Here is a 23,736-nt window from a genome sequence, read left to right on the forward strand (position 1 = left end):
AGGGGGGGCTGGTTAAAAGATGTTTTTTTTGCCTGGAGTGGGGATATAAAGTCATACAACAAAGCCTACCTCCATATTACTTTCACTTTAACGAGTTGGGTTTTAGCAAATCTATGAGAAATGATATAGTTTTTCCCCAATCTGTGATACATAACATTGCAATCAATGAATTGTGTCTGCTGTGAAGACATAAGGGCTAGGAGGAGAAGTTTAGGTCAAAATCCCTTTAGGACAGGGGTCTCCAAATTTTCTAAACAAAGGGCCAGTGCACTGTCCTTTAGACTTTAGGGGGCTGGATGTTGGTGTCAGTGGGAGGAATAGTGCCCCATTATTGGTGTCAATGGGAAGAATAGTACTCGATCATTGGTGTCAGTGAGAAGAATCGTACCCCCTCATTGGTAGTGAGTGGAAGAGTACTCCATCATTGGTGTTTGTAGGAGGAATAGTGCCCCATCATTGGTGTCAGCGGGAGGAATAGTGCCCCATCATTGGTAGTGGGAGGAAGAGTACTCCATAATTGGTGTTTGTAGGAAGAATAGTGCCCCATCATTGGTGTCAGTGGGAGGAATAGTGCCCCATCATAGGTAGTGGGAGGAAGAGTACTTCATCATTGCTGTTAGAGGAGGAATAGTACCCCATTATTGGTGTCAGTGGGAGGAATAATGTCCCATCATTGGTGTCAGTGGGAGGAAGAGTACTCCATCGTTGGTGTTAGTAGGAAGAATAGTGCCTCATCATTGGAGTCAGTGGGAGGAATAGTGCCCCCTCATTGGTAGTGGGAGGAAGAGTACTCCATCATTGCTGTCAGTAGGAGAAATAATGCCCCATCATAGGTAGTGGGAGGAAGAGTACTCAATTGTTGGTGTCAGCACAAAGAATATTGCCCCAGCATTGGTGTCAGTAGGAAGAATAGGGCTCCATAGTTGGTGTCAGTGGGAGGAATAATGTCTTGCATCAGTGAGAGGAGCAGTGCCCCAAGGGCCAAATGAAGGCAAGCAAAGGGCCTCAGACCACTGCTTTAGAAGAACATCTGATCTAGGAAGCATCTCAAATGCAAGTCAGGCTGGTACAGTGGAATCCAAGATCTGTACATCCATACACCCTCAGTGCAGTCACAATCCAAGTAGCACATCTGCTCTCAGACTCCCTGGTTGGTTATGGACTGAAAATCCTCCAGTTGCAAGTGGAATCAAAGTAGAAATAGTGTACACCCAAAGGTGTTGAACGTTTTAATATACTCCTATTCAGGTTACAATTAAAAGCATCACACCTGTACCCTCACTAGGGATGAGCTGGGTTCAGTCCAAACCCAGTTCTGCGGAACCCTTGGGAATCTGTCATGTGATTGCATCCCTGCTGGTCCAATCAGCAACACTCAGGGGCACTCCCTGCACCTGCATGTACACAAAGGGGAAGGGATGTTCATGACATCATTGACCTACTATGGCCACATGGCAATATTAAGTCAGTGTCATTAAGTTTAGACTAAACCCAATTTATCTCTGATCCTGACCCAGGTTTCAACACATCACAATCAGTTGGATTGAAGGCGGAGAGTGTCATGTGCTTTGTGATATGTGTTTTATATTTAATGTAAGTTTGGCTGCACTTTACACACAAGTGTTACTTCAATGTAGTGGACCATGTGTTAATGGGCATGATCTATAGCATATAAATCCAGTATGGGAATATAAAAATACCCTGGCCAGTCTCTAAACAAATCAAAATGCATGCTCTATGACAGAAGAGGCATTATACTCCCCTTCGTTCCCTGTAATAGAAGAGGTATTATACTTTCCTCTCCAGTGTCCTTTGTCTCCTGCCTCTTCTCCTTTCCCTGTAATAGAGGAGTCTCTATATTTGTATGGTCCATGTCTCCTACGTCCCTTCTGTCCCCTTTAATAGGTATTACACGTCTCCTCCCGTGTTCGGTGTCTTTTACCTCCCTTCCATTCCCTTCTATAGAAGAGGTGTTACTCTTGCCTCTCAGGTGTCCCCTGCCTCCTAACCTCCTCTTTGTTCCCTGTAATAGAAGAAGTGTTATACTTGCCTCTCTTTTGTTCTGTGTCTCCCATCTCCCCTCCGTTCCCTATAATAGAAGAGGTATTATACTTGCCTCGCCAGTGTTCCATTTCTCCAAATTTCCCTCCATTCTAGCACTGTAGTCATCAAAAGCCTCTTCAGCATTCAAAATCTCTGGAAGTGCTGGATGCCTACGTCCTCCACTCCGTGCCCTTGTTCCTTCCTCCTCTCCCTAAATCAGGGGTCTCCAAACTTTCTAAACAAAGGGCCACTTGACTATCCTTCAGACTTTAGGGGGGGGGGGGGGGGGGGGGGCGGACTGCTGCTTTTGGATGTAGAAAAGGTCCCAACTTCAGTGGGTAAAAATAACGCCCCATAGTTTGTTTTAGTGGGAGGAATTGTGCCCCGTCTTTGGTGTCATTGGGAGGAATTGTGCCCCGTCTTTGGTGTCATTGGGAGGAATTGTGCCCCATCTTTGGTGTCATTGGGAGGAATTGTGCCCCGTCTTTGGTGTCATTGGGAGGAATTGTGCCCCATCTTTGGTGTCATTGGGAGGAATTGTGCCCCATCTTTGGTGTCATTGGGAGGAATTGTGCCCACGTCTTTGGTGTCATTGGGAGCAATTGTGCCCCATCGTTGGTTTCATTGGGAGCAATTGTGCCCCATTGTTGGTATCAGTGGATGAAATAGTGTCCCAAGGGCCAGATAAAAGCAAGCAAAAAAAACGCAGTTTGGAGACCACTGCCCTAAATCATGACTGAGGGCTTTAGGGAGATAGGGGACCAAAAACAGAACAATGGCACGCCGCAGGGGACTTAGGCATCCAACACTTTCCTAAGTGTCAAGAGCCAAATGGACTAATGGAAACTGCAATGCCAAAAAGGAGAGATGGTAGGAGGAGACATGGGGTGCTAGAGAGGAGGACATATTTATACTCTTTTTTTGTAGGGTTCTGATATTTTGATTCATACCTGTCATGGTCTCTTTAAAGAATAAAGCCCCATACACACTATCAGATTTTCTGCTGATTTTTTCCTTCAGATTTACCAAAACCATATAATATGAGGTCAAACCTTAGGAGTTAGCAGGCCCTTGCACTACATGGTTTTGGTAAATCTGAAGACAAAAATCAGCAGAAAATCTGATTGTGTGTATGGGGCTTAACTCTATCTTTTTGACCCTTGTTAAATGTTACACCAATATTTAGGGACTCATAGTTCCCAATGGAACACAACGGAAGGGACATCACTGACCTCGTAGTCCATTGACACTTCCTGCAGCCCTGTAACTAAAGCTCTGTACCTTGTGGTCGAGACGCTGCTGTGGTCCACTGATTGCCGTTGCAGTGCTGTCCAGTCTCCAATGTAAAAAATAATAGGAGCACATTCTTTTTTTTTAATAAATATGGGTGCATTTATTAATTTTTTTTCACAAAAGGTGGACAAATTAAATATATAGCTTGGAAGGCTTGTGAAATAACAAAAGTATCATGTAGTAATGTAACCAAAAATCTAATTTTATTGTGTCCCTCATACAGGTTTTTTAATGACATGTTTCAGCCTGACTGCTGCTGTGAGAGACCCAACCAGGTCAGAGCACCCCCAGCCAGACAAATCAAAGGCAGACTTGACCCATCTATTGATATCGTTATATAGAATATTTCGAATAACAAAGTGTTAAAGTGGCAAGACCAACTCTCAGTCTATCTTCCACTTTTGGTGTATTTACCTCTTTATATTTATACTTACAAGGTTTACATTTATTGGTTCCACGTGTTTGAAATCAACCTTAGAGCTGAAGTCCAAGCAGATATAAAAAACACAAATTGTATTCTTAAATATATCATTAAATGTATTTATTTTAATTCATGAACTTTAGGTACTTTAATGGGTTGAATCCACCTTAAATCTGAACTCCGGGCAGATATAAAAGAGACAAATTAATACAACCCTATATCCATAAATAAATCATACATTTATTTATTTTAAATCTAGTACCTTAAGTACCTGTATTTGACTTGATATTGGCATCTTACGAGCCCTGTACAGACTAGAAGAGGGAGCTGTCATTAAAGGGAATATAAAACTCTACAAAGTTTCATCCACCATTGAATCCTCTAGTTGTTCTCTTCTTCGATCCCTCAGCAGCATAGTTGATTGTAGGCTTTGCTGTGGCTCACAACAAGAAAAGAACCAAATGTAAAATACCTGGGAGCTGCCATTGTCTGACCTCACTCACAGTGTTACAGAGCATTTTTTTTTAAAAATAATTTTTGATAAATTACATAATCTTTAAAGGATCAGTCCACCAAAAAAGATTTTTTTTCTTGGGCTTCCATTATATCTTAGAAAACCTAAAACAGCAAGATCCTCCTGCCATATCTCTAGACTCTGTTCCTGTGCGCTTCAGAGTTTTGGGTGTTCCCATCCGCTTTTGTATGTTTAAGCCTACAAACATCGGGGAATTTATTTTTGGTTGCACGAGTGATGAGTTTGAGCACTGTGCAACCACGACCTTTAGTATGTCACATACAAGGAATATATAACATCTCTGAATTGTTCATAGAGGCTGGTGGTTGTAGGGTTGACATTTTTCCACACGATTCACATTTTCTGCCCATGTGTTCTATTTAATTTGCGTTTTATGTAGTTTTATCACAGCTGATATTTCACGGCTTCCAGAGTCGGGGACTGCAGCCTCTTGCCACTTTCTCCTCAAGACATCATTCATATGCTGTAAACTGTGGTTGGGTATTAGTAGGGTGTGAATTATTTCTCTTTGAATGACTGGTCTGTGTGAATAGACTGCAGTGAGACTGATAGCTTATAATCTTTCACCTGCACTAACATTGATTTTAGATTAGGTGTTTCCAGAGTGTCAGGCTACGAGCAGCCATGAGGTCTTACAGTCGAGATTGACCTGTGTACCCAATAATTGTCAGAATGAAAAAAGGACCTCCCTGGCATGATAGGCTCTTCTTTACTTTGTTTATTCAGTCCCTTGTTATTTGTCCTGTGTTTCATTGGAACCTACAATCAGATAATATGTTTTAATTTAGTACATATTGAAAGATTCTTTTAGATTTTCAAGAGCTTGTTCTTTGGTGATTTGATACCAGTCCTCTGGTAGCCGAGCTGGTATTCCATTGTAGTAATCTGAAAACTGTTTAATAAACTCCTTGAAGACGTATTTCCAGTAATTGGAGGCTCCAATGGTGGCATCGGGCTGTATTGTCCAATCGGGATAAATTTTGCGGTATTCTTTGTAAAGACATGGCTTCCAGTCAGTGTCTGAATTTATGAACGTTGTGTTTCCGACCACATCAGTGGTGCATATCGAATGCGAGAGAGCTTTGGATTCTGTACAGCGGTACGTTCCTAAGCCTTGAGGCCGGTGGACCGATGCAAAGTGCTCCTTGTGATTAGCGGCACCGGCCTCACAGGGGGCTTTACAGAATGGACACTGCTTACCACATCCAAAGACCTTCATAAACAATATATCTTGTGGTTTAAAGGTTCTCTTGTTCAGCACATATTCAATAGTAAAGTGTTTCGATTCGGTGATAATTTCTTTCTCAACACTTTCCAGGAACTCTTCAATGTCAACCAAAAACTGGACAGGACTCGCATTGTTCTGAAACGTAATCACTTTAATCTCGTTCTGCACAATGACCAGATCTTTCTTTAATATTGCGCAAAATGTTTTTAAACACTGGGAAACATTAGGCGTTTCTCGTACTCTTGGATCTTTCAGGGTTTGTCTTACCTTTTTCGTGATGCAGCCAAGAATATTTGATTTTAACGTTTCAAGGGAGGTGGAATCCTTGTATTTGTTGATAATAAATTTGACTATCCAGTTTTTTACAAAGATCTCGTATTGATTGTTGTATTTTATGTAACGGGTAAAATCGTGGTCTTCCAAAAGCTCTTTGAGCAAAGTGTATTGGAAGAAGGTTCTACTGCTGTACCTGATCGAATCTCTGCTGGTTAGTACGTCATTCACAATTTCACCACCCAAATGTTTGTACACATAGTCTGTAAGAGCTGGCTTTAGGCACACCTCACAGAATTTCTGGGCTCTGACTTTAGACTCATCTTTCTCCTGGTAGACATTCTTAAATGTGGAGAAGTATTGAGGTTTTATTTTATCAAAGTAGGACTTCATATTATTTTCCTGGAAAAAAATATTGTGCTTCTTCTGGAAGACTGGGGCAGCCTGACCCAGTAGGAGAAGCTTCAGATCCAGCTCGAACAATGGCGTGAGATGAAGACTCCTGACCTCTTCCTCATTGAGTCTTTCGTTAACAAAATTCAGAAGTTCTTGGCAATATGTTTGATCATAATCTTTCATTGTGTTTACTTGCTCTGTCACGTACTGATTGCACTGCTCTTTCAAAGAAGTTACAAGACTGCTCACCTTATTCCAGTATTCCTCATTTTTCACTTCTGGCATGTTTTCATACCAACTGCTCTGAGTGTATTTCTTATCCAAGTCCAGCCCATTTTGTCCACAGTCATCTAAATTTTTTACTTCATTCAGCTTTTCATTAATGTAACCCGCTTTGTGCCTCATGTCTTTCCTGAGTTGGTCAATCATTTCTTGGCTGACGTTGTGCTTTTTTAAACTGCTAAACTGTAACACAGATATCGTTTTATTCCACATGACCTCAAACTCAGATTTTAGTTCCTCATTGCTAAGTTGATGTTTTGCATTTTTGCAGTTGTCCAAGAGGCTGGTGGCTTTCTCTTCAATGATCCTCAGATAGCTGTTCTGAACAAACTGTATTTCATGTTTCCCTTTCTGTATGCGGATAGCTTCTTCACATTTGACAGTTAAATTGTCTTCAACTTCATTCTTAAGGGTTGTTGCACTCCTAAAGAAATCTTCCCTGTATCTCTCTACAAGGTGCACATATTTGTTCCCACTCTCAAAGTATTCCTCCAGAGCTTCCAGCATGACTTTCTCTTCTTCTTGTAAAACTTGATACATGTCCTCTTTTATGCCAGCCCAAATTTCAGTTTCAAGTTCTGAAGTCGGCTGATTAAAGATCTCATTTTCAGCCTCGTTAATCCACGTGTGCATTCTCTTACGGAAATTCCACTCCAGTTCTGAGTATTTTATTGATAGCTGATTGTAGGCCTCGGCCACCAAGCTGTTTCTGAAGCTAAAAATAAATTTCTCATACTTTACCGCATTCCACAAACTCTTTATCCATTTGATAAAGTCAGATATACTCTGAGGACTTCTGGACTCTAGCTGCCTTTTCATGGTTTCAAATAGTTGCCTCTTTAGTTCAAAAACTTTTTCACTGTACCCTGTATTTACTGAAGCCATTGGTGGAACTCCGTGCCAAAATCCTGGAATATACCAGCTGTGCTTCTCAATATCGTAGTCCATGACATCTGAAAACCTGGCCATGTTACTTTTTTCTTCCATTCTAGAAGCTACTTTGGTCATTTCATCTAACTGTTCCAGGAGTTTCTGCCTGTCTCTCATGTTCTTGTCATGAGCAGACACATCGCTAACATTTTGATGAACAAACTGGCAGTTGGGCTTCTTACCTATCTCTTTCATCCTCAGAAATGCATGGACCACTATCTGCAAAATATCTTTAATTTCTGTTGTATTTTCCATGGCCATGTTAATTATAGTAATGTCGCTCAACCCAACCACAAAGGTTGCTAACTCGTTGTCATGCTCATAACTGTCTTCAACAGAAGCCAACTCAGGAGCTTTCAGCCCCTCTGTGTCAATTACCAGAATTAACTCACACCCAAGGTCATCCACTAAGTTTTTTTTCACTTTTAGAAGAGTCATGAAGGCCCCTCGTGTACATCGCCCACTGGCCACTGGAAACTGCAGACCAAACATGGTGTTGAGAAGGGTGGATTTCCCAGTACTTTGAACTCCTAGTACAGTTATCACTTTAATTCTGCATTGTCCCCCTGTCTTGGTGTCCAACTCTGTCAGGACATCAGTTATCCACTGCATGGGGATGTTTGAGGCATCTCCATCAATTAGCTCCAATGGGAACCCATCCAACAATAGATCAGCAGCAATACTTGGTAGTTTATGAAGCTCTTGATTACTTGTACATCCATTTGTGAGGAAGTGCTCCGCTTCATAAAACTGGCCAATTTCTCGAATGAAATGTTCTACTCCTAGTGAGCTGTTCATCATGATTTGATCTAGTTCTTTCAGTCTTTCTACATTGGGGTTACATTTAAAGTACTGCTCCTTGTACTCAGCTTGAAGTGCTGAAAGATGATTTCTAGTGACTGAATCGAGGTAGAGCTTCATCCACTTCAAAAAATAATGTTTCTCAATACGTGGTAGGTTGTTGAGTGCAGCTATAAATGTGAGTATTCCATCAGGCATACTGCACTCACTTTGTTTCCTCCTTAGGCCAGCACACTTCTTTATTAGCTTTGCTCTGTAATCCTCTGCTTTCTCATTACCCAGTCCTTTCATTCGACACATTTCCTTTTCAATTCTGGCCAACTGTTTCCAATATTCTCCTTGTAGTACCATTGTTTCATTCTTGTACTGCACAACATCTTTCACATTCTTGGTAATTTCCAGTGCAAGTGTCCTTGTATTTTGTTGTTCTTCTGAACCCTCGTCAATGCATATGCCTAGATCTGCGGCTATGTGAGACATCTCTTCCAGGGTATAATAAGGGGAAGATTTAATTAAATCTGATATAATCTGCTGCAGTTTCTTCACCAGTTCTGCATCGTTAATGGAGTTGTTCTTCACCAGAACATTTTTTCTGTTAATTTTCAAGATGGGGTATAACATCTTTATGTGGTTCTGGGTCTCTATGCTTATACATCTTGAAGAAGGAGCAAGGATTATGAAGTAGTTTGTGTTTGATTCTTCAATGTTGGATAGAATGCTATAGCTTTGATCATCCATAGTCTCAATAAATATGAACACAGCTGAGGATACTTTTGTTAGAAAGTTGAATTGAGTCCAGTTAGATTCTAGATCACCCCGGAGATTTGTCACCGCGACTGGTTCTGGAAACAGGTCCAAGAGTTCACTTCCTCCGGGAAAGAACCAGGAGATTTCCACCAAACCATCCGAGACTTCCCTTGCAATATTTGCCCCTTCCATGTTCTGATGGACAAAAATATCATGGTGTTGTTGGACTGGACTTAGGATATGATTTAAAATTCTGGATTTTGAAAGATTACACGTTCCTAGCCTAGCAAATGAGAAAACAGGCATGGGTATATTGACCAAGTTGTCTTCCTTGCAACCTTTAATGTGTGCTAATGATTGGGGTCGCCATCTTTTCACGATCTCCCTCATTGCCCACAGCATAAAAGTTATATGAAACCCTTCCCCAGCAGGAAGCAGAAAAGGAAGTGCAAACTGGCACATGGACATTTTAGTCACAATCTCTTGTTGCAGAAAACTATCTGAACTATTCAGAAGAAGACAAAGAACATCCAGAGGATGAATGGAAGTTGACATGTCTACATCTTCCATAAAATCCATATCTTCATCTTGCATTGTGTTTTGTCTTGTATACATTGACTGATTAAGCCGCGTGTTTCTTGCTGTACTGTTCAAGGCCATGAGGCTCTGTAGGAATTGCCAGGGTAAGTCCTCTGTCTTCTGAGGGACAGTGTTCTTTAGACTTTCTTGGCCAATCTTCAGAACTTGCATAAGACTGAGCTTTGATGTCCGGAACTTCACCAGATTTAATTCCCTCAGTTTGTCATCAAAATGTTTTATTTTAGCTGTGGAAGAGAAAAATACAGTGTGTATTATATAATTCAGTATTCTACATTATATTCAAACTCACTGTATTTCCAGTATGTTAAAGAGCTACAGTCAGGTCCATAAATATTGGGACATCGACACAATTCTAATCTTTTTGGCTTTATACACCACCACAATGGATTTGAAATGAAATGAACAAGATGTGCTTTAACTGCAGACTTTCAGCTTTAATTTGAGGGCATTTACATCCAAATCAGGAGAACAGTGTAGGAATTACAACAGTTTGTATATGTGCCTCATACTTTTTAAGGGACCAAAAGTAATGGGACAATTGGCTGCTCAGCTGTTTCATGGCCAGATGTGTGTTATTCCCTCATTATCCCATTTACAAGGAGCAGATAAAAGGTCCAGAGTTCATTTCAAGTGTGCTTGCATTTTGAATCTGTTGCTGTCAACTTTCAATATGAGATCCAAAGAGCTGTCACTATCAGTGAAACAAGCCATCATTAGGCTGAAAAAACAAAACAAACCCATCAGAGAGATAGCAAAAACATTAGGTGTGGCCAAATCAACTGTTTGGAACATCCTTAAAAAGAAAGAACGCACCGGTGAGCTCAGCAACACCAAATGACCTGGAAGACCGCGGAAAACAACTGTGGTGGATGACCGAAGAATTCTTTCCCTGGTGAAGAAAACACCCTTCACAACAGTTGGCCAGATCAAGAACACTCTCCAGGAGGTAGGTGTATGTGTGTCAAAGTCAACAATCAAGAGAAGACTTCACCAGAATGAATACAGAGGGTTCACCACAAGATGTAAACCATTGGTGAGCCTCAAAAACAGGAAGGCCAGATTAGAGTTTGCCAAACAACATCTAAAAAAGCCTTCACAGTTCTGGAACAACATCCTATGGACAGATGAGACCAAGATCAACTTGTACCAGAATGATGGGAAGAGAAGAGTATGGAGAAGGAAAGGAACTGCTCATGATCCAAAGCATACCACCTCATCAGTGAAGCATGGTGGTGGTAGTGTCATGGCGTGGGCATGTATGGCTGCCAATGGAACTGGTTCTCTTGTATTTATTGATGATGTGACTGCTGACAAAAGCAGCAGGATGAATTCTGAAGTGTTTCTGGCAATATTATCGGCTCATATTCAGCAAAATGCTTCAGAACTCATTGGACGGCGCTTCACAATGCAGATGGACAATGACCCGAAGCATACTGCAAAAGCAACCAAAGAGTTTTTTAAGGGAAAGAAGTGGAATGTTATGCAATGGCCAAGTCAATCACCTGACCCGAATCTGATTGAGCATGCATTTTACTTGCTGAAGAGAAAACTGAAGGGAAAATGCCCCAAGAACAAGCAGGAACTGAAGACAGTTGCAGTAGAGGCCTGGCAGAGCATCACCAGGGATGAAACCCAGCGTCTGGTGATGTCTATGCGTTCCAGACTTCAGGCTGTAATTGACTGCAAAGGATTTGCAACCAAGTTTTAAAAAGTGAAAGTTTGATGGATGATTGTTAATCTGTCCTATTACTTTAGGTCCCTTAAAAAGTGGGAGGCACATATACAAACTGTTGTAATTCCTACACTGTTCACCTGATTTGGATGTAAATACCCTCAAATATAAAGCTGAAAGTCTGCAGTTAAAGCACATCTTGTTTGTTTAATTTCATTTCAAATCCATTGTGGTGGTGTATAGAGCCAAAAAGATTAGAATTGTGTCGATGTCCCAATATTTATGGACCTGACTGTATGCTGAATATTTAACTGCTTCCCGACCGCCGGCCGTCAATTGACGGCCAGGCGGCGCAGCTCTCGTTGCGGGCGGACGTCATATGACGTCCTCGCTTTCCTAGGCCACCAGGGGGCGCGTGCGCGCCGCCGCCGGCGATCGCGCGCGCCCGCCGTGTCACTAGGCACCCGGTGCGCCTGCCCGGCGGCCGCGATGTCCACCGGGCACCCGCGATTACCAGTAACACAGCAGGACCATGGATCTGTGTGTGTAAACACACAGATCCACGGTCCTGTCAGAGGAGAGGAGACCGATGATGTGTTCCCAGTACAGCGGAACACCGATCGGTCTCCTTCCCTAGTGAGTCCCCACCCCCTACAGTTAGAATCACTCCCTAGCAACACAGTTAACCCCTCGATCACCACCTAGTGTTAACCCCTTCCCTGCCTGTCACATTTATACAGTAATCAATGCATTTTTATAGCACGGATCGCTGTATAAATGTGAATGGTCCCAAATATGTGTCAAAAGTGTCCGATGTGTCCGCCGCAATATCGCAGTCACGATAAAAATCGCAGATCGCCGCCATTACCAGTAAAAAAATTTAAAAAAAATAAAAATGTTATAAAACTATCCCCTATTTTGTAGACGCTATAACTTTTGCGCAAACCAATCTATATATGCTTATTGCGATTTTTTTTTACCAAAAATATGTACAAGAATACATATCGGCCTAAACTGAGAAAAAAATTGTTTTAAAGAAAAAAAAATTGGATATTTATTATCGCAAAAGGTCAAAATGATTGTGTTTTTATTTGTAAACTTGTCACTCTTCTTTTGTTTATAGCGCAAAAAATAAAAAACGCAGAGGTGATCAAATACCACTAAAAGAAAGCTCTATTTGTGGGGAAAAAACAATAACAATATCATTTGGGTACAGTGTTGTATGACCGCGCAATTGTCATTCAAAGTGCGACAGTGCTGAAAGCTGAAAAATGGCTTGGGCAGGAAGGGGGCGAAAATGCCCAGTATTGAGGTGGTTAAAGGAAATTTAAAGAAATTTCATACCAGCTTATTTCCTAAGGCTGGCCATGAAAGAAAAGAAACTGAAGGATGTTGGGTGAGAGCAAAACTATTTCTGTTCGGTTTAGCAGGAACTGGCCAAAATTTAAACAGTGTTTGACTGGCCTAAAGGGCCATACACATGGGCCGAATATCGGGCGGTATCGGCCAGTTAAGTAGAAACCCATATGTACGGCAGCAGGTCTGACAGAAGCTGGCCGAACATCCAGCTTCTGTCGAAGGGGCATGACAAAAAAAGGTCTACTGACCGGCATCTGATCAATGCTTTTAGCCAATGGCTGAGAGCACTGACCAGTGTGTTCTGGCTGAGGGACCGTCCCCCTGAGAGATTGCTGTAATAAGATCAGATAGTCAGTACAAGATCTCCTCTCGAGCTCTGCAGTTTTTTTTTTGTTCAGCTCGCTGGGGGGTACAGTACTTAGGCCTCTGGAAATCCTAGTTTGAATTATCAGAATACCTTTCATGCTGAACTGTAATGGTGCTATCAGCTGTTTATCAGAAGTTAGCCAGGCAGCAGATGAAGGAACACCTATTGGTATCCTTTGCCTCAGAGGCAAGGAAAAAAACCTAAGCAGCTCATATTTTTTTGTTACCGGATGGTTTGAAATAGTGCCTATATAGGAGCGTGTTCCTATCCGAGAACTGGAAATAAAAAATACATATTATGCGAGGATATACGGGAGGTTGATTGTAGCATTTGGATATGTTTTTCTATATGAAGCGCAATAAAATCGGACTCGAGGAATTGAATTGGAAGCCGAATGCGGCTTGGATGATGTCAAGCCGGGCACTTGGGCTCCTGACCTGAGGCTTGGTTGTTTACTATGTTATATGAGGCGATGGCGTAGCACGTTGCCTGTGCCCCAGGACGACGGCAATCTGTGACGAAACATGTAGGGAAGACGACGCGTTGACGTCATCACGTACTATGTGTCTCGGAAGCGTGGGTGTTTTTTTTACATGCCGGGTCAGCGATATCTAATACGCGCTTTTAACTTACTGAAACGTGAGTGTAACTTCATTTATCCTAAATAAAGTGCCATTGGATTTTATTCTATGTGGAACATTTTTGGTTTTCGAGCTCAACCACATGGATATTCCAGCTGGAAGATTTCTCCTATGGCCTAATGAGAGTCTGCAGGAACACCACTTAAAGGCCCTGGCAGGATAATCAGACAAAAACGTTACTGGCCTTTTTTTAAAGAGGTCCAGTACTGCTGGTAAGCAGGCATTTGCTTTCTAAGGTGGTGGTGTCTGGTGGTCAGCTGCACACGTGGATATATGTAGAATGAAAGATACCTTGATGGTGAATCACGAGAGGTATAGTGTCTTTGAGTGCAACTTTGTTTTCTTGTTATATCACCCACTGGGAACTCTTATTGACTTTGATCATTTTTTAGACTTTTGTATATGTCTATGTTTTTAATTTATTATCTAACACAGTGATGGTAAACCTTGGCACCCCAGATGTTTTGGAACTATGTTTCCCATGATGCTCACCTACTCTGCAGTGTAATTGAGCATCATGGGAAATGTAGTTCCAAAACATCTGGGGTGCCAAGGTTCACCATCACTGATCTAGCATGTCCAATTATCACTTTTAGCGTGACTCTGTTTTTATACTAGCCCACAGATTATGCATTTTTTTCTTCCTTCCACCATGGATGAAAGGAAAGAAAATCGCTTGATTCCCCTATCAACACAGTCAGTGTTGATGGGGGAATCAGCAGCTCTGTTGTGTTCTGTTGACAGAGAGCCTTCCCTGCCAGCAGAATACAATGGTCACCGCTGACGGCTATAGCTGTTGGCGATGATCTAGTGAAAAAATATGACTTGCTGGTTGTACTGAATTTCGATCGATGGATCAACTCCAGTACAACCAACCTGCCCATAGATGGAACAGGCCAAGATTAGATTAATTTATGGCCGGCTTTATTCGGTGGACATGATGCCTGGTTTCGGATAAGAAAAGGAATTGAAAAGTGTAAAAAGCTCAAATATTTTAGGGCTAGAATAAGGGTATTGTTACCCTAGGTTTACCCTATGCAGGCTGACTGCGGGTGTGGGAATCGCAGCTGTTCACGTACCCGCAACCCCCTGTTGCACTGCTCTGTTGAGACTTACGGGGCTGCTATTTATTCTTAACAGCACCCCCATGCATCTCAAACCGAAGCATGTTTGGAACTGCCGTGAACTCGCATGGTGCATTTTGCAAATTTTGCATTACGAAAATGATGCATTAACCTTTTTTTCTGCAGGAAACACAGGCATGGCAGCCCATTCAAATGAAAGGGCTGCCGTCTCTGTGCAAAAGTGGCCTACAAACACGCACAGATGTGAACCTAGGGTCAGGTTGCTGAACAGCCTTGCTTTTTTGCTGTCTGTGTCCCATTGGGGAGGTTTCCCTTTCACTTCCTGTTATAAGAAAACAGGATGTGAATTGATAGCTCTCAAAAGTATGGGAAAATGTGCTCTTACGGAATTGTCACCTAAACGGGTGTCTCCATTGGAAGATTTTTTCTCCATTCTTGTTCTAGTAACAACTGTAAAACGTTGGCTATCTGATTACCTTCTGTACCAGGTGAAATCCCCAGAACAAGTAGAGAGGGTGAATCTCTCTAGTGGGGACACAAACAGCAAGGCAAAAGAGATAGAGGCTATAGATATACTTAAAGTTACCCATGAACCACTAATAGAAAGACAATCTCACCCAACCTCCTTGTCCCTATCAATGTTGACACAAGGGGATTATTTACTAAAACTGGAGGGTGCAAAATCTGGTGCAACTCTGCACAGGAATGTCCAGGTTTTATTGCCAAAGCCTAACTGAAGAAGCTGAAGTTAAAAGCTGATCAGTAGGGATGGGCTATCTGTTTGAGTCGAACATGAGTTCGACTCGAACATTGGCTGTTCGCCCGTTCGGCAAACAGCGAACAATTTGGGGTGTTCGCAGCAAATTCGAAAAGCCGCGGAACACCCTTTAAAAGTCTATGGGAGAGGGCATGTGGCCTGGTACGGTTCAGGAGGGGGGGCGCTCTCTCCTCCCCCCTCTTTTCCTGCGGCCTACGTGCTCGGATAAGGGTCTGGTGGGGATTCTTAGGGGAACCCCACGCCATTTTTAAAAAATTTTGGCACAGAGTTCCCCTTAAAATCCATACCTGGTATGGATTTTTGGGGGGAACCCCACGCCATTTTTTAAAAAAAATAGGGCACGGAGTTCCCCTTAATATCCATACCAGACCTGAAGGGTCAATGACTTTCAATGACTTTTATGTGTATTGTCGGGACCGACAATTCATTAATAGCCGGCACTAGCGCTAGCACTTTTAAATGACTTTTTATTCCTTTAGAAATGTCATTTTGCTCTTGGACTGTTATAAACACGGGAAACATGCGCCCCTTTACAGGCATACTATAGACACCCCCCAGGTACGAAATTTAAAGGAATATTTCACTTTTATTGTTTCACTTGAAGCATTATAAAAATCACTGCTCCCGAAAAAACTTTTTTTGCATTGATCCATGTCCCCTGAGGCAGGACCCGGGTCCCCAAACACTTTTTATGACAATAACTTGCATATTAACCTTTAAAATTAGCACTTTTGATTTTTCATGTTCGTGTCCCATAGACTTTAATGGTGTTCGCGTGTTCGAACAAATTTTTTGCCTGTTCGCATGTTCTGGATGCAAACCGAACAGGGGGGTTTTTGCGGCCCATCCCTACTGATCAGCTACCATGCAAAGCTGAACTAGATTCTGGGTGCTCCAGTTTTATTAAATCTACCCCAAAGTACTCCCGTAAGTGGTCACATTCCAAAGGATCTGCAGAAAATGGATTTGTGTTTTAAAAGTCACCAGTGCTACTTGCTGCTGTCCTATCTAACATCATGAGAAGAGAGGATACAGAATAGTGTATGCAATTCTATCATTAGAAAATATAATGAATTGATAAAATCATTAAAGCGATAGTAAAGTTTCTGAGAAAAAAAAAGGTTTTCCCCTGCAAGGTAATGTCATAATGTGCTAGTATCATTATGAAGTACTTGCGTTACAATGAAGCCCTCCAGCGGCGAGCTGACAGGGCTTCTATCTTCACCCGGTCTTACTTTCAGGTATGTGGGCTTTGGCCTTCTGACTGGCCAAGCCGCAATGACGTCATCCCCGCACAGGCGTGTGGGAGCCCTGGACACGGCACAGAGCTCTGAAAAAATAGCACCGGTTTGCCGTTCCGTCAGAGCACATGTGCCGTGATATTACCGCCTGCTGCTCGCTGGACTATCTCCTAAATGGTGCACGTTTTAGGAGATATTCATTTTACTTACAGGTAAGCCTTACTATGAGCTTACCTGTATGTAATAATGTCACATAAGGTTTTACTACCACTTAAAGACAACACAAAAAGAGAACTTTATAATGTACTTACAGCCCCAGAAATATTCTTCTAGGTCTGATGATCCTGAAATGTTCAGATTGTTCTCCTCATGATGGTCAAAAAAGTCTTTGGAGATAGATTCTGATGCTGGAATAACTGCATTTTGCATGTTTTCTATTATTTCTTCTTTTAGTGTATCCACTTTCTCTTCAATGATTTGCTCCACTTTCTCTTGGTTGATATTCTCCTCTTCTTGATTGAGGGTTTCTTTACTAACGTTCTCCTCCTCTTGCCTGGTATTTTCTCCCTCATTAACGTTCTCTGTTTCTAGCCTGCTGCTCTCATTTTCTTGAATTGTTCTCTCCTCCTCATTGATGTTCTCCTTCTCTTGAGCGGTGTCCTCTTTCTCTTGAGGGTTGGCTTCCTCTGGCTTGGCGTCCTCTTTATTGGCATTACCATTTTGTATACTGGTACTTTCATCTTCTTGACTGGTGTGGTCTTTATTGAAGTTCCCATTTTCTTGACTGAGGCTCTGAGTCTTGTTCTTTATGTTCTCTTGAATGATGTTATCAACTTCATCTGAAAGGTCATCTTCTTGACTAATGTTATGTTTACTAATGCTTTCTTCCTTTTGATTGTCTATGTCCTCCTCATGACTGATGTTCTCCTCTTCTTGAATTATTTTCTCCTCCTCTTGATTTATGTTCTGCTGACCTAATTGTTTCTCTGTCTCATGAATGATTGTCAGCTGTTCATGATTGATCTTCTCCTGCTCTGGAAAAATGCTCTCTTGATTGAGGTTTGATGGCTCTGCATTGCATTCATTAATGCCCTCCTCCTTATAGATGATTTCCTTCTCTTGATTAATGTTCTCTTGTTTGAGATTTTCTGTCTCTTGATTTGCATTTCCTTTGTTGGTAAATTTCTCAACTTCTTGACTTATGCTCTCCTCTTTTACAATGATGTTCTGTTGGGTGATTTCCTTTTCTCCTTGAGTGGCGATTTCTTCTTCATGATTGATTTTCTCTTCATAATTGGTCTCCCTCTCATGGCTGAGATTCTCTTGACTATTTTCTTTCTCATAACTGAATATATTTTCCTCTAGATTGACATTTCCCTCATCCTTATTAATATCCTCATGATTTTTATTGTGGAGTTCCTCCTCTTGAACAGTGCTCGCCTTCTCCTTATTATTGAGCTCCTCTTCTTTCATAATCTCATTCTCTTTATTGTTAACAAAATTGTCTTGATATATGTTCATCTCTGCTTTGATGACGACTTCCTTTTCCTGATTTATAATATCTTCCTCCTTATTGTCAACCCTTTTTTCTTGATTGATTATCTCCTCTTCCTTATTGTTAACCTTTTCTTGACTGTTGATCTCCTCTTCTTTTTTGTTGACCTTCTCTTCTTGATTATTGTTCTCCTCCTTTTTGCTGACCTTCTCTTTTTGAATAATGACCTCCTCCTCTTCATTGTTAATCTCTTCTTCTTGATTGACAATCTCCTCCTCTTTATCGATGACCTTTATTTTTTGATTGATGCTCTTTTCCTCTTTGTTGTTGACCTCCTCATCTTCATCAGTGAGCTCCACCACTTTATAGTTAACCTTCTCTTCTTGATTGATGATCTCCTCCTCTTTAGTGTTGACCTTTATCTCTTGGATCTTCTCCTCTTTATTATTAACCTCCTCTTCTTCATTAATGATCTCCTCCTCTTTATTATTAACCTCCTCTTCTTGACTGATGATCTTTTCCTCTTTATTAGTAACCTCCTCTTCTTGACTGATGATCTCCTCCTCTTTATTAGTAACCTCCGCTTCTTGACTGATGATCTCCTCCTCTTTATCATTGACCTTTATTTCTTCATTGATGATCTTCTCCTCTCTATTGTTGACCTCCTCTTCTTCATTAATGATCTCCTCCTCTTTATAGTCCCTCTCTTCCTGACTGATGATCTCCTCCTCTTTATTGTTGGCCTTTACATCTTGATTATTGTTTTTTTCCTCTTTATTATTAACCTCCTCATCTTCATTAATGAGCTCCACCACTTTATAGTTAACCTCCTCTTCTTGATTGATGATCTCCTCCTCTTTATTGTTGACCTTTATCTCTTGGTTCATGATCTCTTCCTCTTTATTATTAACCTCATCTTTCTGATTAATGATCTTTTCCTCTTTATTATTAACCTCCACTTCTTGACTGATGATCTTATCCTCTTTACTATTAACATCCTCTTCTTGGCTAATGATCTTCTCCTCTTTACTATTAACCTGCTCTTCTTGACTGATGATCTCCTCATCTTTATTATTAACCTCCTCTTCTTGACTGATGACCTTCTCCTCTTTATTAGTAACCTCCTCTTCTTGACTGTTGATCTCCTCCTCTTTATTGTGTAGCTCCTCTTCTTGAATGATAATCACCTCCTCTTTATTGTTGACCTCCTTTTCCTGATTTGTGATCTTCTCAATATTTTTGAGCTGCTCTTCTTGTTTGACGTTCTCTTCTTCTTCATTAGTGCGCTCCTCACGATTGAAGTTCTCCTCCTCTAGGTTGATGTTTTCATGATGGGGGGTTTCTTGCTTGGTATTCTTGTTCTCTTGGTCAATGCTATTTTTTTCACAGGTGTTCTCTTCATCTTGCTGGATATTCTCTTCTTGACTAAAGGTTTTCATATTAGTGTTCTCTTTCTTTTGCTTACTATTCCTCAACCCTTCCTTCATGTTCTCTTGCTGACTGATTTCCTCCTTGTTATAGATGTCTTCCTGAAGAAGATAGTGATAAAAGCCCTCTTGGTCTGGATCCATACTGGTAATCTGGATTATCCCTCAACCTGGAAAACAAGAATTGGTATTAAAATCCAATGGATTCCAATAGGCAGGTTTTGCATTATTAGTACTAGGCATACAGTAAATCTTCATGTTAATTGTAATTTTCATATTATTCTCTCTCGTCTTTAAAGAAGAATGGAATAGTAGCCACTCAACAATGTAAATGGAGTCTATGGTGTATAGTATATGACCAAGTACTGCATTTAAAATGTTTATTTTAGCATAAGTTATTTTTTAATTTAATTTACAATTTATATTGCTGCAGCATATTTTATTGGTACTGTATTACATATGTAAATTCAAAGATTTCCCCATTAGCGGCTAACTGTTATATCATTGAACACCCTCCCCAGAATAAAAGCTACTGAAATAAAATCTAAATCACATAGAATGCTGTTTTGTATTATTCAGACCTAATCCATATGCATTCATTAACCGCTTCAGCCCCGGAAGATTTTACCCCCTTCCTGACCAGAGCACTTTTTGCGATTCGGCACTGCATCGATTTAACTGATAATTGCGAGATCGTGCGACATGGCTCTCAAACAAAATTGACGTCCTTTTTTCCCCACAAATAGAGCTTTCTTTTGGTGGTATTTGATCACCTCTGCAATTTTAATTTTTTGCGCTATAAACAAAATAAGAGCGACAATTTTGAAAAAGACGCATTATTTTTTACATTTTGCTATAATAAATATCCCCCAAAAATATATAAAAAAACATTTTTTTTCCACAGTTTAGGCCGATCCGTAATCTTCTACATATTTTTGGTAAAAAAAAAATCGCAATAAGCGTTTATTGATTGATTTGCGTAAAAGTTATAGCGTTTACAAAATAGGGGATAGTTTTATGGCATTTTTATTAATTTTTTTTTTTACTAGTAATGGCGGCGATCAGCGATTTTTATTGTGACTGCGACATTATGGTGGACATGTCGGACATTTTTGACACATTTTTGGGACCATTGTCATTTATACAGCGATCAGTGCTATAAAAATGCACTGATTCCTGTGTAAATGACACTGGCAGTGAAGGGGTTAACCACTAGGGGGCGGGGAGGGGTTAAGTCAGTACTAGGGGAGTGATTACTAACTGTAGGGGGGATGGGCTAGCTGTGACATTACACTGATCTCTGCTCCCGATGACAGGGAGCTGTGATCAGTGACACTTGTCACCAGGCAGAACGGGGAGATGCTGTTTACATCAGCATCTCCCCATTCGTCCTCTCCGTGAGGCGATCGCGGGTATCCCTGCGGCGATCGAGTCCGCGGGACCTGCGACTTGACTCACGGAGCTCCCGGCAGGCACACGCACGCAATGGCACGGCGGGGAATTCAAATGGACATACCTGTAAGCCCACTTGCCCAGCCATGCCATTCTGCCGACGTACATCAGCGTGCACCGGTCGGGAAGGGGTTAAAAGGCATTATGGGTAAATAAGGATAAATCAATTTTGCATATATATACATATATCTATATATATACATATATATAGATATATATATATATATATATATATATATATATATATATATATATATACACACACTATATTTTCAAAAGTATTGGGATGCCTTTACACGCACATGAACTTTAATGGCATCCCAGTCTTAGTCTGTAGGGTTCAATATTGAGTTGGCCCACCCTTTGCAGCTATAACAGCTTCAACTCTTCTGGGGAGGCTGTCCACAAGGTTTAGGAGTGTGTCTTTGGGAATGTTTGACCATTTTTTTGAAAGTGAATTTGTGAGGTCAGGCACTGATGTTGGACAAGAAGGCCTGTCCTGCAGTTTCCGCTCTAATTCCTCCCAAAGGTGTTCTATTGGGTTGAGGTCAGGACTCTGTGCAGACCAGTCAAGTTCCTCCACCCTGTCAGGGCTGGACTTAGCCCTTCCTTCTCTGAGCTGGCCGCTCAGCTGTCGGCTAATTGCCAGCTCTGATCTCTCCACAGTTACTCAGCTGTTGATGATATCCTGCTCGTCAGTCCAGCCTACTTAAGCCGTCCAGTCCAGAGGAGCTCTGCCTTCTCCTTGGTCACATCGCAGAAACTATCTCCTGCGATCCTGTTCAAGACTTGCTTTGCTGACATCCCTTCTGGCTTTAGATCCTGCTTGCTGTTCCACTACACTGATCCCTTGCGTCTGGCTTGGCTGATTATCCGTTTTGGTTACTGAACTTTAGTTATGTTTTGACTATGTTTGTTCTTTTTACCTTTATTTTTAAACAAGTGTGATTTAACTGTACTTCTGTCTCGGCCTGATTTCATGGTTTCTGACACACCCCAAACTCATCCATGTCTTTATGGACCTTGATTGTGCACTAGTGTGCAGTCATGTTGAACGGGAAGGGGCCATCCCCAAACTGTTCCTACAAAGTTGGGAGCATGGAATTGTCCAAAATGTCTTGGTATGCTGACTCCTTAAGAGTTCCCTTCACTGGAACTAAGGAGCCAAACCCAACCCCTGAAAAACAATCCCACACCATAATCCCCCCTCCACCAAATGATTCGGACCATTGCACAAAGCAAGGTCCATAAAGACACGGATGAGTGAGTTGGGCCTTCACAGAGTTCTGACCTCAACCTGATAGGACACCTTTGGGATAAATTCGAGCGGAGACTGCGAGCCAGGCCTTCTTGTCCAACATCAGTGCCTGACCTCACAAATGCGCTTCTGGAAGAATGGTCAAACATCCCCATAGACACACTCCTAAACCTTGTGGACGGCCTTCCCAGAAGAGTTGAAGCCGTTATAGCTGCAAAGGGTGGGCCAACTCAATATTGAACCCTACGGACTAAGACTGGGATGCCTTTAAAGTTCATGTGCGTGTAAAGGCAGGCGTCACAATACTTATGGTAATATAGTGTATATATCTAGATCTAGATCTATATATATATATATATATATAGCCTTAAAGCCAAACTCTTGGCCACATTTTTATTTTGAAAAAAAATTGATTAAAAAAGCATCCTGCACATATAGGATACACTTAGCTCACAAGACTCTACCTCCAAATAAAATATCACTTTTGGGTGGACCGATCATTCTGCACCCAAAGCACATGTGACATTAGTATGGCTTTAATGGCTTGAAACTGCCTGGAGTGTTCTGTTACTAGATTTACTACATTGTCTATCTCTGGTGTAAGCCGTGGGATCTGCACAGACAGCTCACTCCCGGCTATGAATATTAATTGTCATTTTTTTTTGCCGCTGAACACACACCTGCCAGCAGGAGGATGAACTTTTAAGGCATTTCAAGTAAATGTCATCAGGGGATTATGGTGTTCTGTAATTTCTGATCCCTCCTTCTGAAAATGCCAGCTGTCATGTTGATCCATTGGCTTCAATACTATATGAGTCAATGGCAAAGAACCAACATGGAAGCATTTCTGGGTTCTCTTTCTCAGTTTTCATGCTTGTTTCAGCTCAGTGACTCAAAGTACCGAGGAAGCCTCTATTCCCCTCGTGACTGGTCTACTTAAAGTGGAAATGTGGACAAAAATTTAAAAAATGACATACAGTACTGTGCAAAAGTCTCAGGCAGGTGTGAAAAAATGCTGTAAACGGTGAATGCTTTCAGAAATAGAAGTGTTAATAGTTAATTTTCATCAATTAACAAAATTTAAAATTACCACAAAGGTCTTAAGTCTTTCTGTTTGTACATTTATGCCTGCAGTGCATTTTTGTAGACGAGACTATGTTGCTTCATCATTGAGGTTGCAGTGAAGTACATGTAATGCACATTAGTCAGCCAATAGAAGAAGGATACAATCCACCAAAAAGAGATTGTGGGGGATCGTTCCCCTTCCGTCCAGTGGATCGGATGGCAGTCGGTGTAAACAAACAGATGGGACAGTTACATCTGGCCGCCCATAGAGCAGAGCAGTCTGTGTCTGTGTCCGCTCTGCATGAACGGAGCGGACACGGACCTGTCATCTGTCTGCTCAGCGGAGA

At 41.5% G+C, this 23,736-nt stretch overlaps 1 protein-coding gene across 2 annotated transcripts in view; it reads right to left on the minus strand.

Moving 5' to 3' along the window:
• Nucleotides 1-3,514: 3,514 nt before the first annotated feature.
• LOC141148279 (interferon-induced very large GTPase 1-like) overlaps nucleotides 3,515-23,736 on the minus strand; it is a 31,838-nt gene continuing 11,616 nt past the window's right edge. Inside the window, exons 2-4 of one of the 2 annotated variants that reach the window (XM_073635557.1) lie at nucleotides 18,640-19,784; nucleotides 17,004-18,561; nucleotides 3,515-9,773 (exon numbers count right to left, since the gene is read on the minus strand). In XM_073635557.1, coding sequence (XP_073491658.1) covers nucleotides 5,077-9,773; nucleotides 17,004-18,561; nucleotides 18,640-19,758 — 7,374 coding nt within the window. In that variant the 5' untranslated portion in view covers nucleotides 19,759-19,784 and the 3' untranslated portion in view covers nucleotides 3,515-5,076. Of the gene's footprint in view, nucleotides 9,774-17,003; nucleotides 19,785-23,736 lie in introns of both variants that reach the window. The other variant, XM_073635556.1, reaches the window with a different exon arrangement.

This window comes from Aquarana catesbeiana, linkage group LG06 (genome assembly GCF_042186555.1).
Source record: "Aquarana catesbeiana isolate 2022-GZ linkage group LG06, ASM4218655v1, whole genome shotgun sequence".
Taxonomy (NCBI): domain Eukaryota; kingdom Metazoa; phylum Chordata; class Amphibia; order Anura; family Ranidae; genus Aquarana; species Aquarana catesbeiana.